Here is an 18634-nt window from a genome sequence, read left to right as displayed (position 1 = left end):
CATTACTCACCTAAAGTAACATATCTTAAAGCTCATAACCTTAGCATTTTATATGTGATGTAGCCATAGTGATCTGCTAAGTCACCTTTATTTCTCAAATACTTTTAGCAGTTATGAATACCTCTGGGGAAAAATTCATGAAAAGGTAATTAGGAATTGTGTCCTCCACCATAAACTAAGGAGAAGGATCAGATACCTAGGTAGTACAGTTTATAGAATGATAGACCTGGAGTCATTAAGACCCGAGGTCAAGTATGCCGTCAGAAACTTTGTTACCCAGCTCAAGTCATATAAACTCTAACTACCTCATTTTTCTCATCTATAAAATGGGGACAATAATAGTTCCTACCTTAAAGGGTTATTGTGAGGATAAAATGAGGAATTTTATAATTACTTTCAAATGTTAAAGCATTATATAAATGATAACTATGATAATTATGTCATATGTGTCAAAAGATAATATTAACCAGGTAACATTTGTGTTCAGTCCATTTAAAGAGTAAATTTTAAAAATATTATTACAGAGTTCCAAGAATGAGAAAGCTAGGTGTTGGTCACTGAGACAACTTGTTCAACACTATGACTTTTAGGTCAATTTAAGAGGCATTTATTGCAAGTCTACCATACGCTCAATAGGAGTTATAGTTTGAGCAAACCTTTTGTGAAGTGTTTCATTAGAATCAAACAAATAAATAGATTGGAAGGTAGTTTGGACAATGGAGCTTTATTATTATCTTATTTTTTAAAAAATATTCTTTAAGGCAAAGTGTTTAGCTTGGAATTCTGAGTTGGGTTGTAGAAACTATTCCTTTTTGTTTATAAACAAAGGAGATTCTGGGCTACAAATTTATTAATATCTTATAAAATGATAGTAAAGGAAATGAGAACAGAAACCAGATTTGTTTTCTTGGGGGCTTGCTAAATGTTTTGTATCAGGTTCCCTTGTGAAGCTTGAACTTCTTCCATGAATGAGGTGATCCTTGTTTCTTTTCTTCATGTCCCAACTCAAAGTGTTCTGCTCAAGATAAATTTGGCACTGGTTCTCTCATGAGTTCATATTCATTCCTGCAATAAGATACAATCTCCAAAAAGTTTCTATCTCATTAATAGACTAAAGAATGTAATTTTAAATTATTGGAACACATTCTTTGTCATAGAAAAGCATATTTTTTTCTTATCATAAATACTAATTACAGTTAACTAAGCTGTAAGTCTTTTGGCATACCAAAGGATCATACATATTAGTCTGAAGTAAACAAAAATGTTAACTAGAGATGTATAATATTTAATGGTTCAGAGATATAACTAGGGTATGGAATATGGAGCTTTGCTACAAGGTGTAAACTATAGAGGACTCGGCACAGTGCCCAAAACTTGACACAGTACCTGGCATGAAAGAGGTACTTAAATATTTATTGCTTGACTGAATGCACTCGTGATCTTTTAGCATGACAAACAACAAAGCTAATTATCTAGTTAAGGAGAATTATTAAAAATATTATGCTACCAAATGACTCATGTCTTCCACATCATACCACAAATGCATAGTGGCTCTAGAAACTCTCAAGTACAGTGGCATTTTGGTATGCAGGGGTCTTTTGCCCATGGAGATGCACATCCAAATTAAAAAGTTAATTTGGAAAAATTTTTTGTGTGGTTATGTGGTTGGTGTTGCTTCAGGTGAAATATTATGAGTTATGGACCTTCTCAACTTGTTACGTAGTCCTACCAATTCTTTTTTTAATATGTATTTTATGTTTATTTTTAGTTTGCAACATTCATTTCCACAAGATTTTGAGTTACCCCATCACCCCAAAAGGGTGATCCCGCTGAATACCCCCTCCCCCAATCAGCTCTCTCCTATATCCTCCCTCATTCCCCTCTGACTTTCCCTTAGGGCAAGATGGATCTCCCTACCCCAGTGCCTGTGTATCTTATTTCCCTGTTGAATGTTAATAATAATAATAATTTTTCAAACACTTGATTTTAAAGCTTTGAATTACAGATTATTTCCCTTCTTCCCTCATCACCCAACCTTACTGGGAAGATAAGCAATTCAGTATAGGTGGTACATGTGTAGTTATGCAAAACATTTCCATAATGGATATATTGTGAAAGACTGACTATATTTCCCTCCATCTTATTCCGCCCCCCACTTGTTGTATTTTCTGTTTTGACCCTGTCCCTTTTCAAAAGTTTGTGCTACTAACTACTCTCCCCCCCAATCTGCCCTCCCTTCTATTATCCCCCCTTCTTGTCCCCTCCCCCATACTTTCCTGTAGGGTAAGATACCCATTTGAGTGTGTATGTTATTCCCTCCTTAAGCCAAATTCAATGAGTAAGGCTGACTGATTCCCTTTTGACTTCCTGTTCTTCCCCTCCATTGTAACAGTTTTCCTTTGCCATTTTTTATATGAGATAATTTACCCTATTCTGTCTCTCCCTATCTCCTCTCATTATATTCCTCTCAATTTTATTTTTTAAATATCATCCCTTCCTATTCAATTGATCCTGTACACATATATGCACACAATCAAATATGTATTCATATGCATATATGCCCTATATAGACATATAAATGTATATATACTTACACATGTGTATGTATAAGTATATATACATTTATATTCCCTTCAGCTATCCTCATACTGAGAAAAGTTTCATAAGTTACAATTTTTGTTTTCCATTTAGGAATGTAAATAGTTCAGCTTTGATAAGTTTCTTATGACTTCTTTTCCCTGTTTACCTTCTCATACATCTCTTGCTGCTTGTATTTGAATGTCAGATTTTCTATTCAACTCTGGTTTTTGCATCAAAAATGCTTGAAAGTCCTCTATTTCGTTGAATGACCATATTTTCTCCTGAAACATGGTACTCAGTTTTTCTGGGTAGGTGATTCTTGAATTTCATTCCAGCTCCTTTGACCTCTGGAATATCGTATTCCAAGCCCTTTGATCCCTCAGTGTAGAAGTTGCTAGATCTTGTGTTATCCTGATTGTGTTTCCATAATATTCAAATTGTTTTTTCTTGGATGCTTGTAATATTTTCTCTTTGATCTGGGAACTCTAGAACCTGAGTATAATATTAGTAGGAGTTTTCTTTCTGGGATCTTTTTCATGAGGTGATCAGTGAATTATTTCAATTTTTGTTTTGCCTTCTGGTTCTAAAACATCAGGGCAATTTTCCTTAAGAATTTCTAGGTTCTTTTTTTGATCATGGCTTTCAGATAGTCCAATAATTTTTAAATGATCTCTCCTGGATCTGTTTTCCAGGTCAGTGTTTTTTCCAGTGAGACATTTCAAATTGCCTTCTTTTCATTTGTTTGGATCTGATTAATAGTATCTTGATTTTTCCTAAAGTCATTAGCTTCCTTTTGCTCCAGTCTAATTCTGAAGGAAATATTCTCTTCAGTGAGCTTTTGAAATTCTTTTTCCATCTGGAAAGTTTGGCTTTTTAAGGCATTCTTCTCCACATTGGCTTTTTGGGCCTTTTTTGCCAAAAGAGTGAGTCTATTTTTTAAAGTGTTATTTTCTTCAGTCAAGTTGTTGACTCTCTTTTCATGATTTTCTTGCATCATTCTCATTTCTCTTCCCAATTTTTCCTCCACATCTCTTGCTTGATTTTCAAAATCCTTCTTGAGCTCCTTCATGGCCTGTAATCAGTTCATATTTTTCTTGGAAGCTTTTGGTGCAGGAGTTCTGACTTTGTTGTCTTCCTACCATTACATGTTTGATCCTTTTTGTCCCCCCAAAAAGGAATCTAAAGTTTGATTGCTGTGCTTGCTTTGCTTCCTTAGCTTGTTCATGTTTCCACTCAGTTACTTGACTTTTGAGCTCTTTGCCACAGTAGAAATCTGCTTCCAGAGAGTAGACCTTTTCTTAGATTTCTGGCAGTTTTGCAGCTGCTGGAGCTATCAGTTGGGTGCCCTCTCTATAGACACCACAGTCTCTGGCTCACTGGTCACACACCCCAGGACTTCCACCCAGGAAAGCAATCCAGATCCAAGCAGGTTAAAGCAAGAGTGATTACCTTCTGAATGGTAGCTTGGTCCCCCTATGATCTGCAGGCCAGGAGCTCTGAAGCAGTCACGTGGGGGCAGTTGCATAGCCGCTGCATCTCTGACACTTCTTGCTCTGGGAGCAGGGTCCAGGCCGTGTTCTGATCCCCCCAGTTCCAACAATTATACACTGACATCTCACTTTGTCTTTGGCATTTATGGGCTGATAATTCTGGACATCATCATAGCTGCTGGTGATTTCCTGAAGTCTGCTCCAGCCTCTGCTGGAGGTTGGGACCTCCCTGAGGCTAAAACAGCAGGGCTCATGTGGTACTGGGCTTGTGTAATGCCATGCACAGAAGCTTTCCAGAAGAATGCTACTGTGAATAGCTTTTAAGTTTTGATTACACAGTATAGTGACACTCTATTCCATAACAAATAAAGGAAAACATTCACAGAAAATCAAAGTACATCATTCACAATATAACAACTTATATTCACAAACAGCTTATCATTAAAATGGCCACATAGTTTTCACCAAAGTGGTCACAATATTTAGAACAAAGAACAGTTATCTCAAAGTACAATAGTCAAGGTCTTTCACTCATGGGGCAAAGTCTTCCACTCATGGGTCACTCTTAAGTTAACTCAATCAGTCACTTATTCAGCAATCAATTGCTAAGTATCATACACAAACCCTCCACCTCTAGGTTATTAGTAAACTACAATTTCATCATGGAGAGGTCTTTTCATCTTGACTTGGGGCTGATTCTCAGATTCCCTGGATCCACTTCTGTGGTCCCAGATTCTACCTGGATTCACCAGAGTGTCACCTGGTTTCAGTGGCAGACAGCTCCCAGTTCCTTGTCCAGCTCTCTGGATAGGTCCTGCTCCACACTGAAGTTCACGGGGTGCAGTCCATGTCAATTCCTTCATAATTTCTGCTCCTGGAAATTCAAGGCTCAACAAAGCCACAAACATACAAAGTCTCAGTATCCTGGTCATGCTTCCTGTCTTCTGCTTCCTCAGTCTTCTTCTGGGCTCCCGGTTCCTGGTTCCTGGGCTCCGGGATTCCTGGCTCCTGGACTCCTGTTCAGAAGAAGCTCCACCACCACAAGTTCTCAGGAAATTCTGGCTCAGTTCTCCATTCTCTCTTCTGAGGCTGCTCTGCCACCAGATGCTGGTTCCAAGAAATTCTGACTGTGCCTCTCTGGGGCTTTTCCTTATATACACAGCATTAGTTACTTCCTGTTTCAGCCAACTCCTTCCTGTTATGTCAGTAATAGGAGACAGGAGTTCATACCTTCTGTTTCCTCAACAGAGGCTTGATCAATTACTAAATGCTAAGTACCTGCTACCTTTGCCAACACAAAGGGATCTTCAAATTCAAATTACATTACCTTTATGGCTTAGCTCCCAGCCTGCTGTGATGGACCCTTCTGGTAGGCCTGTGGGGTCTGCCTTTAGCAGGAGATTTGTTTCTCTCTGTCACTTTGTGGGTTTTGTAGCTCTAAAATTTGTTTAGAGTCATATTTTATAGGTTTTTGAGGTAGTTATGGGGGAACCTCACAGAGTTTTCCTGCTTCTACCCTGCCATCTTGGCTCTGCCCTGATTCCTACCAGTTCTTCTCCATAGTTCCATGTTTTGGTTTGTTTTTGTTTTTGTCTTATTTTGAGACCCATTCTGCCCATCCATTCATGAATCCCAAATTCAGTCATAAGAACACATTTATTGCCTACATCCCTTTGTCATTTTCTCCCTCTCCCCTTCACACTGTCAGGAACAATTAGAATCATTTTCCTTGGCTAGAAATTACACTGATTATGTCAATGTACATACTTAAAAAAACATAGTAAAATTGTCTTTTCATTTTACTTAATCTTAATTAATCATACTATTCTTTCTTATGTAAATTATATCTAAAACACACATATCTTATTTGTCAGGTAATAAAAAATCCACGTAAATTATTTATATTTGAGTAAATTATTTTTCTTTGAAGTTGAAATTTTACTTATTGGTAAGATGGAAAAACGTGGACTGTTATGCTGGTGTGAACTCCAGTTGTTTTTCTTTACAAAGGAAAAAAAGTCATTGATTTTATTTTTAAAATACTTGAAAAAGTTACATATTAAGTCAGCTTGGTGTACAATTCATGTACTGTTATGATCAAGAACAGTTGTGGAATTAGTTTTTCCTGTTATTTGGACTTCAGTGCCTGAATATATCATGTAATATGTGTATTTTTCAGAAATGAATCTTGCATCATTAATATATAGTAGTGAAACAATTTAAAATATTGCTACATTTTTTCTCATGAAATTTGTTAGTGCAGCTCAATTATTAAATGGAAAAATAATTGCAATGAAAATAAATAGGAATCTGATATTGAAATAACTATCACATTTCTGTCTGATTTCATATAAAAGCCAATTGGATGAGTGTGGTGTAGTTAAACCTAACTTTGAATCTACTATCAGTTTGAGTTCGAATCGTAGCTCCCTTGCCTAAGTGACCTTGGGGAACTCAGCTAGTCAACTATCATGAAAAGGTTAATTTATGGGGTCTGCATTTTCTCTCTTGTAAAATCAGGGAATTGGACTGATGACCCCTGAGACCCACTTATTTATGACCTGTGCTATTTCTCCCTATACCCACAATCTAAAGGTTAAAAAATTCTTGGAATATTTCTAAAATTAAGTAACCACCACAACTCTCTAGATATTCTCTCTTGATTCAATGCCACAAACTAAATTTTGGTACTTCAGGAACCTGTGATTTGGTCAGTGTGAGTTCTCTGTGCCTTCAAAGACAATCTTTTTGAGTTATTATAGCTCAAATACTCATTATCCTGGAACCTGTAAGGCAACAAGCCTCTCTAAACTTAGGCTGGCCATTAGTTGACCTACCTAGAGTTCATCAACATCTCTGTACTCAATCTTTCAGTTTGGTAGAAGTGGTTTGTGCTCTGTTGGCATTGTTTTTCAGAAAGAAATAACAGAGAAAGACTTTGATGAAGAAATGGACCCAAAGTTAACAAAATAAAAATAATCTCTACTAACTTTATATCTATAAGGGGATAGATGGAAATATCAAATATAATCATGGCTCATGTACTTTCAGTAAGTGTCAGATATGAAAAAATAAAAGCAAATTGATTAATTTATAAACATCTGAGGAAAATTTATTTCATTTATTTTTAAAGGCATAAAACAATTAAAACTTTTGTTTATATGAGATTTGTTAAGCTAAGGATCCAACAGGAAATCAATAATTTGCAGAAACCTAATTTCACAGTAACATTATTTATTGTTTATTTTTTAATGGAGCTTTTCTCATTTTCCCCCATTATTATTTTGCAGTTGTGTTTGGGCAGTTTGCCTATTTTCAGACAGCACTGAATGATTTGGCAGAATTGTTTGATGGAGCACATCCACAGGCCAGACTTCTCAGCTCACTTTCTGGTTTCCATTCAGGTAAAGAAGCCACAACAACAGTTTGGGGAACATAACAGGGAATGAAAATTTCAAAATGTAGGGATGAGTTATTATGGCTTCAAAGAAATGGCAGAGGGAGGTACAAAGTAATTGCTTGGTTTTAACTGCCAATTTAACATATTAGAGATTTTACTTCTTTTAATTTTCCCCTCATATTATTTTTCATTCAAACCACATTTATTGCACACCTCCTGTGTGTTAGATACTAGGAACACAAAGGCAAAAATGAAATAGTGTCTTCAATCAAAGGGTATATATGCTAATGAGGGAGAGGTGTGTACAAATATTAGTATATATAAAGTACAATATATACCTAATAAAAACAGGGTAATGGTTCTTTTAGGGGGAAGGAGATCACAAGTAGCTGGGGAGTATGGAAAAGTTTCATAGAAAAGGTGATATTTGAACTGAAATTTGAAAGGAATAAGAAAGTTTTTATACATGCACATACATATGTACACACATGTGTATAGTTTGCAGTATTATGTATTTTTCTATGGATTTCTACTTACATATGTACAGATTATTTATTCAGCACTTAGTGTATATAGCAGATTTGTTAGGTGCTGATGAAATGTGTAAATATCTCTTCAAAAATGGGATTTATATCCTATAATTATAGAATTTACAAGGGTGGGGCAGCCAGGTAGCACAGCAAGTAAGAGCACCGGCTCCAGTGTCAGGATGACCTGGGGATTGAATCCAGGCTCAGACACTTAGCACCCACCCAAAAACACCTGGCCATGTAACCTTGAGCAAATTACTTGACCCCAATTGCTTAGGGGCAGCCAGGTGGCTCAGCGAGTAAGAGCACCAGCTGCAGTGTCGGGATGACCTGGGGATCAAATCCGGGCTCAGATACTTAGCACCACACCCAGAAATAACTGGCCGTGTAACCTTGAGCAAGTTACTTAACCCTGATTGCTTATAAAAAAAAAAAAAGAAATTTACAAGGGTGGCTACATGGCACAGTGAATAGAGCACCGGCCCTGGAGTCAGGAGGACCTGAGTTCAAATTCGGCCTCCGACCCTTAACACTTACTAGCTGTGTGACCTTGGGCAAGTCACTTAACCCCAATTGCCCTGCCCTTCCCGCTCAATAAAAAAGCAAAAAAAAAAAAAAAGAAATTTACAGTCATTTGGGATGAGTACATTTAACTGAGGTGTGTGCAAAGATAATGAGGAAGTGTAGGTACTGTGGATCCTGTCAGAGACAATACCAAATTGTGCAACGAAGAAATGGAGTGAAAATAATTTACTCTTTCAAGTCTTTGGTTTACTTTTTTCTTCTTTCTAGTCACCACCCTAATTGTGCGTCCAAATAAAATATAGATAGCTATTAATTTAGGCAACTTTTAAAAAGTTAGGGTGGGGTAAGGGAAGTATGAAAGACTTTTTGAAATACCTTTAAATCTTTTAGAATATTGTGGATTCTAAGGAAGGTTTCAGTAGCAGAAACAACTCCCAACAAAAGTTTTAAGTTGATTCTTTTCTAGGTGAATTAAGCCCTGAATGATTCTTCAAGAAAGTCATTTGTAGATTATTCTCGACTAATAGAAAAGAAATACACCAAAAGTGGCTATGTTTCATAAGAAGTCATCATTTCATAAAGAGTAAAATGTTTTAATTCTAAAGGGGACAAAATGTTTTAAACCTGACTTACAAAATAATGTATTTTAGTGGTAAAGCCAGGGGGGGAAATTATAAAAACCTAGCAGTATATTAAAGTGAGATTGTAAACATAGCTAATTATTTTCTTAGGTATCATCCCAGAAATTTTATTATGCACCATAGATTGGTACATTTTCTGGATTCCCTGATATATATTTTTTATTTTCATTTTTTTTCTCTTCTTATTTTCAGGGGAAACACTGCCTTTGGCTACGTCCAATCAAATTCTATTGCGGTTCAGTGCAAAAAGTGGTGCATCTGCCAGGGGATTCCATTTTGTTTACCAAGGTAAATTTAGCATAAAATTTTACTTTAGTCTGTTCTTTGTGTGCTGAGAAGAAGTGTAGACTACTGGAGAGTTTACTAGACTGGAATTTGGAAGGTTTCTCAAATCTGTCATTGACTACCTGTATGTGTTCAGGCAAAGATTTTTTACAAACTCTTCTACTTTAGTCATTATAAAATTAGAACATTGAACTGAATGGTCTCTTAGGTCACTCCCAGCTCCAAGTGTTATGATTCTATGAATATTATGTTATCACTATATATGACAGTATCTGTTATGAAATGTAGTGGGTAAAGTTTTTGTTAAATGTCTATGATATTCAAAATACCAGTAGAAGTTTCAGTTACAGAATTAGCAATTAATGTACACATGCACTGGTAAGACTTTAATTCATGGAATCAAATATGCTTAGAGAAATCAGAATGTTGATTTTAAAATTAATTGTTTAAAATTTAAATTTTAAAGTAAATATCAGTATTGATTTTAATTTTAATGACATGGCTACAATACAGCTTCATTTATCTGGCATCAGTAGAGATAAAAAAAAAGTTTTCTAAATAACTGAAGCTTACTTCTTCAATCATTATCCCCTCTCCCCTTTACTACTTACTTAATTTTTATGTAATTCATTCTAAAATGTCTTCTGAATTGTGGGGGTCTACTTTTCTTATTAACTCAAGATCATTACTCTGAACTTGTGCTATTATTTTATGGGAGAATTTACTTTTATCTCTGGGTTGTTTTATTTGTTTATTTCATTTTCCCATATATCAACAGTCACAATTTCTTCTGCCAATGTACTTGCCACAAACAGTCTCCCCCACCTTCTTCTGCTTTGTTGCCTCTATTCTCTTGTGACTTGAGAAACCAGATAAGTTAGAAAATTGTATATTATGTTCAAGTCAGTGAATCTCTGAGTTAAGGGATAAGGAGTAAAGTGTTTTCCTCACATTTTCTTCCTCCTACCACTGCCACCCTGTTTTGGACCTTGTGACAATGGTTTTGGACACTTACATTCCTCTTTCATATACTTTCAATCTCAAGGCTGTTATAGAAATAATTCATTCCTTCTTCAAACATTTATTAATCACTTGCTGTATGTGAAACCTTTAAATAGGTGCTTAGCAAAGATAAAATTTCATCAATAAGCAGATATTTGTTAAGTACTTACTCTGTGCCAACCAATGTATTAAGCTCTGGAGACAAAAGAAAAGAAAAAAAATACAAACAATCCCTGTCCTCAGGGAACTTACATCCTAATGGAGGAGACAGCAAAGTAGACACATGAAAATATAGAAGAGAAATATAGAATACAAAGAAGGTGACCTTGACAGGAAAGCTCAAGTCACTAGGGAGACTGAAAAATCCCCCCCAAAAAAGTGGTTCCATTTTAAATGAAGCCAGAAATATGAAGAGGCAGAGGTGAGGAAGAAAAGCATTCAGACCATGAGCTTGGAGGGACAGTCAAGTGTAAAGGTACAGAGATAGGAGATGGTATGCACTTAATGAGGATCAGTAATCTGGCTAATGTCCTCCAATAGTAGAGGAAGAGAGCAAAGTATGACAAGCCTAGAAAGGTAGAATACTAGACTGTGATAGGCCTTAAATGACAATATGTTGATATTTAACCTGGAGGTAATAGGGAGCCTACTGCAGTTTGTTATCTAGAGGAGATGATGTGGTCAGGCCTATAATTTAGGGAAATCACTTAGCAGATGTGTGGAAGATGGAATAGACTTGGGAGACACTTAGACCCTTGGAATCATCCAGGAGAGAGGTAGTGAGTATCTGAAGTAGGATGATGGATATATGAATAGAGAGAAGGGGGGAAACGATATAGACTAAAAGGGAGGAATACTGTGTTTAATAGTTATGAGGTGACTGTGGAGATAAGAGTCAGGTGAGTGGTGGGATTCAGTAATCATTCAGAAGGCATTTATTAAATTCCTACTATGTCCTGGACATTGCTCTAAATGTTAGAGACAAAAAGGAAAAAAAAATTTGAATAGGCTACCCTCAAGGAGTCGGTATTCTAATGTGACAGAAACCATATGGCAGAAGACGGGTTGGACATGATGGTGAGGAAGTTAAGGAAACAGATTGCATTTTAGAACATTATTTGTGAAAGGTAGAAGACAAGACAAAAACTTATATGGGAAGAAGGTTCAAGGGAAATTTCATTTGTTTGTTTCAGGATAAGGAAGATCTTAGTATGTTTATAATGTGGTCTTTGTCAGCTCTGAGAATCCTGATCCTCAGCCACCCTCACAGATGAGCTCCCCAGAGCTTAGTTAAATCTCCTCCTATGTATACCAGAGGATACCTACTAGAAGATACAAGGGTGATTCTCTAAAGCCATTGGCTTATTTCTTCCAATGACCCACCTCCAGGAGGATTAGCAATTGAGAATCATTTAGTATAGCATTAAGCAACCTTTAGAAAGAGGTGTTTTCTAAAGTGGTGTTGTAAGAAAAGTTGTTATAAAACATCACAAAAGTCTATGTCATGTTCTCCCTCAACTACCTGCAGAGTTCAGTGGGAAATGGACTCAAGTTTAGAGAGCAGATGTGGCAAAGGGGTACCACCTATCCTAAATGAGAGAAGCCATTTCTTTTTTTCCCCATTTATAAGGTATGTAAGAGGTTCTCATTTAGCGTAGTGTTGACTTTTTGTTTGACTTCTTGTAGAGCCATGAGTGTAGTCTTCTTTGCTCCAGATGATCACACACTGTCACTAACTGATTCAGACACTGATGGGAATATAAGAAGTTCAACATTTTCCAAATCTTTAGAAGCTAACAGGTCCTCCTCTAGTTAAAGGCAGTTCCTTCTCAGGAGATTCAGCTAGAACTCCACTCTCTACTCTCTGAAATGAATACTTTCATAATTCCCTAATAATTTCTAGATGACCTCCCCAATCTCTCCTCCAATAGGGCATAATCAACATCATTGAAGTTTATCCAGAGGAGTTATATCATATGTAATAAGGTCTTCTGATTGACTAATTTAATAGATTTTCTCACTTTGTTAGGGTGTTATAAGTAAAACAGAATCCTCACAATTAGCAAGGAAATGGAGCCAGTAGGGAAAGACATTAGAGATAGCAGAGAATGATTTAAATAATACTTTCCCCCTGCCCTCTTGAAGTTTGGGGCTTAAGTGGGTAATATGACTTGACTTGAGCACAGGGAATTACAATAGCACATGAAAAATGTCTTAGGGAGGTGCTATTTGTCCTTAGTTCTCAAAGACGATCATGACATGACTTGACTTGAGCACAGGGAATTACAATAGTACATGAAAAATGTCTTAGGGAGGTGCTATTCGTCCTTAGTTCTCAAAGAGGATCGTGACATTAGAGAGGCGATGCCATGAAATGGAAGTGAATTGTAATGAAGTGAGAGAGGGCTGTGCAAAGTCACCAGCCTCAATTTTTCTTCCAGAGCCATCTAGGTCCAGTGGCCAGATATAAGATTAGGACAACTAGAGATTGTCTTCCTTCCTCCTTTCCCTCCTTCCTTCTTTCCCTTCCATTTCCTTCCTTCCTTCCTTCCTTCCTTCCTTCCTTCCTTCCTTCCTTCCTTTCTTCCTTCCTTCGTTTCTCTCCTTGATCAAGCCTCTTCCTAGAAAACAAAAAGGGACATTAAAAAAAAAAGCTAGTGTTAAAGTCTGTCACATTGTTTATAAATCAGTTCTATTCTAATGCTTTTAGCTCAGATCCAATGGAAAATGCATGCCCAGAAAAGATTTCTTCCTAAAAATGCTGTGCTGTTCAATCATGGGTATTCTAGACTGTAATAAAGAAACAGACAGGGAATGATTGATTGACTCGAGAAAAAGTTAAGGAACCTCTGAAGTGGGTTGAAGAAAGTAGCAATTGTTTGAGGCATGGTAATGTCTCACTGAGTTAAAATTAGTATATAATTGGTCTAGGCTATCTCATTGTGACAAAGTAAAGAATTGTGTTAAAAAAAAAAAGTAGAAAAGTATCAGGAGAGGCACTGTCACTTCACCCCTCTCACAAATACAAAGAATAGAATGGCAAACCAGCAAGGAAGCTTGAATTTCCTTAAGTAGGGTACAAATCTAGGGTTTGCACCTACCTGTCAGTATTAAATGTTTGAGAACAATAGAAAAGTTTAGGAAGTAGTGGACCAAATGGCTAGAGTAGAGGGGAGAAAAGAATTCTGGGTATCTGTTTTAAGCTTGGATGTTGCACTAGCAATTTAAATAAATATCAACCTATATGTATGTATATGTGTGCATATACACATATACATACTATATATAGTAAACACATTTGTAGATAACCAGTGTTCATCATATATGTATATATAGCCAATATATGTATGTATATGTGTGCGTATGCATGCTATACACATATATGCACACATTTATACACATCTGTAATCACTTAGTGATTTATAAAAGCCTTGTGTACTTCATTTGTGTGATCTTTTTCCCCTGGGCCCATTTTAAAACCGATGTCTTTTCATCAAGATCATATTCTTTGGAGGAAGAGGTCTCTGATCACAAATTCAATTTAAGAAATCACTCAAGAGCACCTGGAGAAAGTTTTCAATATATATGAAAAGATAGCAGTTATATTGAAGCCGAGAAATTATTTGAACTGTATTGTGTAAAATTCTTATGAGTAGTGCTTTCATATACCACTTAGAGGTTTTTCATTTCCTAAATTATTAAAGCTTGAAATTGTGCAAGGACTTTTAAAAGTAATAGTAAATCCCAGTAATAGAATGACGAAATCTTGTTAACAGGCTGACAGTATATACATACATACATATGTGTATATGCATATATACATACATATATATGTATGTGCATATGTATATATACACACACATACATATATATAGTATCCACTTATTTCAGGGAAAACAGGTATAATAGCAGGGCAAAAAAAATACAGATGACTAGCTCTATAAGGTCTTAATTTTCTGTAAACCTTGCGTGGAAATATTTCATTATAATGCCACAAAGAATATTTAATAATAACTTTAATGATGGTGTTAATATATCTAACAATCATTTTTTAATAAATGATTGTCTAGTGGACTCTACAATATGCTGGAGTGTCATGGCATTTTTAGACTCAATCTTTATGTACCATGTGTTTAGATTAGAGCCTCTACTGGTGCTCTTAGGCAGGTTACTTCACTTGTGTAAGACTCACATTCCTCGTCTATAATGTTAGATCTATAATGTCAGCTATCATTTAGCTCTTAATCTTTGAACTTTCTCTGATTTTTTAGAATATGGCAACCACAGAATTATTGTGAGACACTGTAACCATTTCTCCTTCTCTAGGATTATGAAAGTTCCCAATAAGAGTTTTCTGTTCCCAAACTGGACCAGAATTTCCTGGGAATTCAGAGGACAGGGATCCTATGAACCATAGTTCATTAACATGTTATATAGTAGTCCCATGACTTCCTCCAAGACAGGATAAAATTCTTCTCTAGCCAATTGTCCTTGTTCGCTATTTTGTTTTTTTCACTATGCGTACATGCTTGGAACTACCATCATGCCCTTTACGTCTCTTCCTTCTTAATTTCTTTTTTTTTTTGCTTTTGGTTCTTTGTCTGAGGACATTGGGAAACTCACTAATTAGGTTAGTTGTTCTATAAGAGGCAACAATGATATTGGCTGATTTCTGTTCTAGGGGAAATCTGCATATTCATTCACACTCACTTTTTTTGGTTAGTCTTTATCAATACATTAAATAACTGTAACTTAAGTGTTCTCATCAGTGAAACTTTCGTCATTTGTCATTTCATTAATCCCTGATATATCTAATATATTTGTATCTTCCAACTCAATGCCATTACTTTTAAGTTTATTAAACAGGTTTACTGTTTTTTTTAAAGATAATATACAATTAAGTTGTGCTACCTCATTCATTTAAATCTATAGTCAACTTAAAATACTATGTAATAAATGACTGGTATATTTATTGTTCATACACCATAATTACTAAGTATAGCATGTTCTCCTCCATGGAGCTTCAAAGTTCACAATGGGAGATGACACTTTTGGAGTCAGTAAAATCTTAATTCTTCTCCTACCCTTCATTAAATTATAAACTCCTCAGAAATATAGTCTGTGTTATATCTCACTGAACATAGTAGGCACTGAATAAATGTTTGATGCATTGTTATGACCACTTCTTATCCAGTGACTTAAAATTGTGTAGATTTGGGGTGGGTAAGTGGTGCAGTGAATAGAGCACCAGCCCTGGAGTCAGGAGGACCTGAGTTCAAATCTGACCTCAGACATTTCACACAAAAACTAACCATGTGACCTTGGGCAAGTCACTTAGCCCCAGTTGCCCTGCCTTCCCCCCTCCAAAAAGCAAAAACTTAAAAAAATAATTGTGTAGGTTTTTAGTGTTTAATTTTCCCACTCCAGTCCCCCAAATGAAAGACTTGAATTTTAGAAGCCATGTAGGAAAGAACTAGTCCTGATCTCGTAAAAAAATTGAGCTTAAATTGCTGTTCCGCCATAAAATACATAATATTTTTCATATGTTATTTGATTTATATGGAACTCTTTTTCCTCATAGGGATAATAAGGCAAGTGAATAAATCAACTGCTACTGTCCTTCAATGATGATGACCTGTGATTCCTTGACTTCTTTCACTCAGTTGAGAAAAATAAAAGTTTTCCCACAAATGGATAAAACATAAAAACAGATCCAATATGTAGAATTGTCCTATTTGCACATTTGGAAGGCAACATGTAGTAGAACACTTAAGTCAGAATTGGAAAAATCTGGATTCATATGTCACCCCGAATACTTCCTAGCTATTTAACTTTGGGAAAGTCATTTAATGTCTCAGGGCCTACGTTCCTCATTTGCAAAATAAGGTGGTTGGACAAGATGGTGTCTAAATCCACAAACTTATGATTTGTAGTCCCTAAAACTGAGAATTGAACTCAACAAAAGTCTTAGAAAAATCCTCAGCAATTCACAAGTAGCAATAGAAAATACAAAGTAGAAGCTTATGTGTATATTTGTATAGACAGCTCTTCTCCTTTAATTATTTTTCCATTTCTTGTAGTTTATTGATATGCAAATTTCATGTTATTATTTATTTTCTCTAGTATTCATTTCTTTTTCAATATTAGAAACAACACATGAAAACTTAGTAGTTTGTTTTCTGCTTGTACTGAACTAAACTTATATCAAGAAAGTATGAAATACATATTAATTTTTCCCTAACGAAGATAGAATATAAAAGTTTAGTTTGTATCCCAGTGAATTTGATTTGAATTTAGTTGCTGCTAGATATAGACAGAAGAATTTTAAAATGTTTTAGTAACTGGAAAAGACTGATTTGGAAAATAGGAAATGCTACCCTTGGATCATAAAACGAATCAAGACAGCTTACTTTACTCGCATGCTGATGCTTAAATTTATATTTTTTACTACATTTAGTTTTAAGAGGGATACATTGGACAAGCCACTGTATATTCATTTCTGCACTTCAGTCTGCTTTTGGTTTTGATGACTGTTAATAAGACTACTACATTTTCCTCCCTCTTCTCTTCTTATTTAAAAAATATGCATATAGTTGCAGAACTGACTGTTCCCCAGCATCATATAAACCCCCTAAAGATCAGCATCCGGTCTCTGTCTGAGCACACTAATCTGGCCTCCAAAGTCAATCATATTTATCACCCTCTATTCCAGGTTGACCTTATTCCTTTTCACTTTTCCACTGAGCTGATTTCAATTTTGTTTCACAGCAGTGTGAAACATTTACTAAAAGATGGAGAATAATTACTCCAGTAAATAGAATTTATCTCATGCTGGAAATGCCTAGCTTAACATCAAGAAGTATAGGGAATGGGGGAAAAAAAAGAATATTGTTCTATCCCTCCCCCAAAGACATCATGTCTAGATTTCATGGTTCTCTCTTGTCCCACTTTTATTTTATCTTATGTTTTAGTTTAATTTTATGCCAAGTTCTCCTCTGTCACCTAGGCTGGGATTTTTAGCAGCTACTCATGGCTCCATTCCACTATTGGCAGGCTTGGGGGCTTTGAAATGCTTTAGTTCTCCCCTAAGCTGTTTCATCCTTCCTGGTTGTTTGGAGCTCATCATTTTGGTGCTGGACTTCATGTGGATGGATTCACAATAGGTTTAGCTTATTGCCACTCAGAAATCTGAGTTCAAGTGATAAACCAACCCCAGTATCCATAGTAGTAGAAATTGCAGGTATATACAACCATGCCCCACCTTCTAAGAAATGTCAAATTTGTTTCTTTTCTGTGTTTTCTAATATTCCTTCTCAAATGGACACATCTCTCCAATTTTATTCAAGCATGGGTTCTGTTAAATTGACTTTAATATACCCGTTGGTATCATAAAAACAAAAATAACAATGATAACAAAAACTTTGCTGCTTCACCTTTTCCTATACAATATTCATACACCAAAACATTTAGTGAAGATTTTACTACATATTGTACATAGAAATACTTTCAAAAACTTCCCTCTTTCCTTGATAATTTAAGTCTAAATAGAAAAATAATCCGGAAGATATTTCTCCATCATTTAAAAGGTTCTCAAGCATTGTTTGTTGTAAACAAATTTGACAAATAATTCTCTCCCTCCCTCCATGGCTATGGTGTAGTCATAAAACACATCCAAGAAATGTGAATAGGAGCAATGATATTTTAAAGTAATACACTTTGTAATATCTATTAATGCAAAATTATAAGCATCTAGGGTCTTACTTCCTGTTTTAATTGTTTTTAAAAAGAGATCCAGGCCTTAAATAGTGTTTTTGTTTTACACTGCTGAGATCATGGAATATCAGAACCTGAAGCCTGTTACCCAATTTTATTCACTTTAGCATATTATTGGACACAATTTTATATCCTGAATAGAACTTAGGTCAGTCAAAATAATCTCCTTACCACTGATCTAAATGAATTGCTTTTTTTGACAATGTTTCATAATGTGAGCTATGGCATGGTCCATCATTGTTCATTTTCAAGACCAGACAGTGGTTCGATAGCATAGAAAAAGAATGAATTCTGAAAGAAAAAAGAATGATGATTCTTTTCTTATATAGTTGCATATGTTGTGAATAAAGAAATTCAGGTAGAAAGATAAATGAAGGTACAGTTCTGGATATTTTAGGATTGGTGACA

At 35.6% G+C, this 18634-nt stretch overlaps 1 protein-coding gene across 1 annotated transcript in view; it reads left to right on the top strand.

Moving 5' to 3' along the window:
• The window catches only part of CSMD1 (CUB and Sushi multiple domains 1), a 2654573-nt gene that overhangs the window by 2246735 nt on the left and 389204 nt on the right, over positions 1 to 18634 (top strand). Inside the window, exons 32-33 of the mRNA XM_069065406.1 lie at positions 7361 to 7474; positions 9359 to 9454. Of these exons, the coding sequence (XP_068921507.1) occupies positions 7361 to 7474; positions 9359 to 9454 (210 nt within the window). The remainder of the gene's footprint in view (positions 1 to 7360; positions 7475 to 9358; positions 9455 to 18634) is intronic.

Source organism: Petaurus breviceps, unplaced genomic scaffold, assembly GCF_028583685.1.
Source record: "Petaurus breviceps papuanus isolate PSGF00001 unplaced genomic scaffold, PetGlider_PUasm1.0 90686, whole genome shotgun sequence".
Lineage (NCBI taxonomy): Eukaryota > Metazoa > Chordata > Mammalia > Diprotodontia > Petauridae > Petaurus > Petaurus breviceps.
Note: the sequence above shows the minus strand (reverse complement) of the source record. Positions and strands in the feature narration are given on the sequence as shown.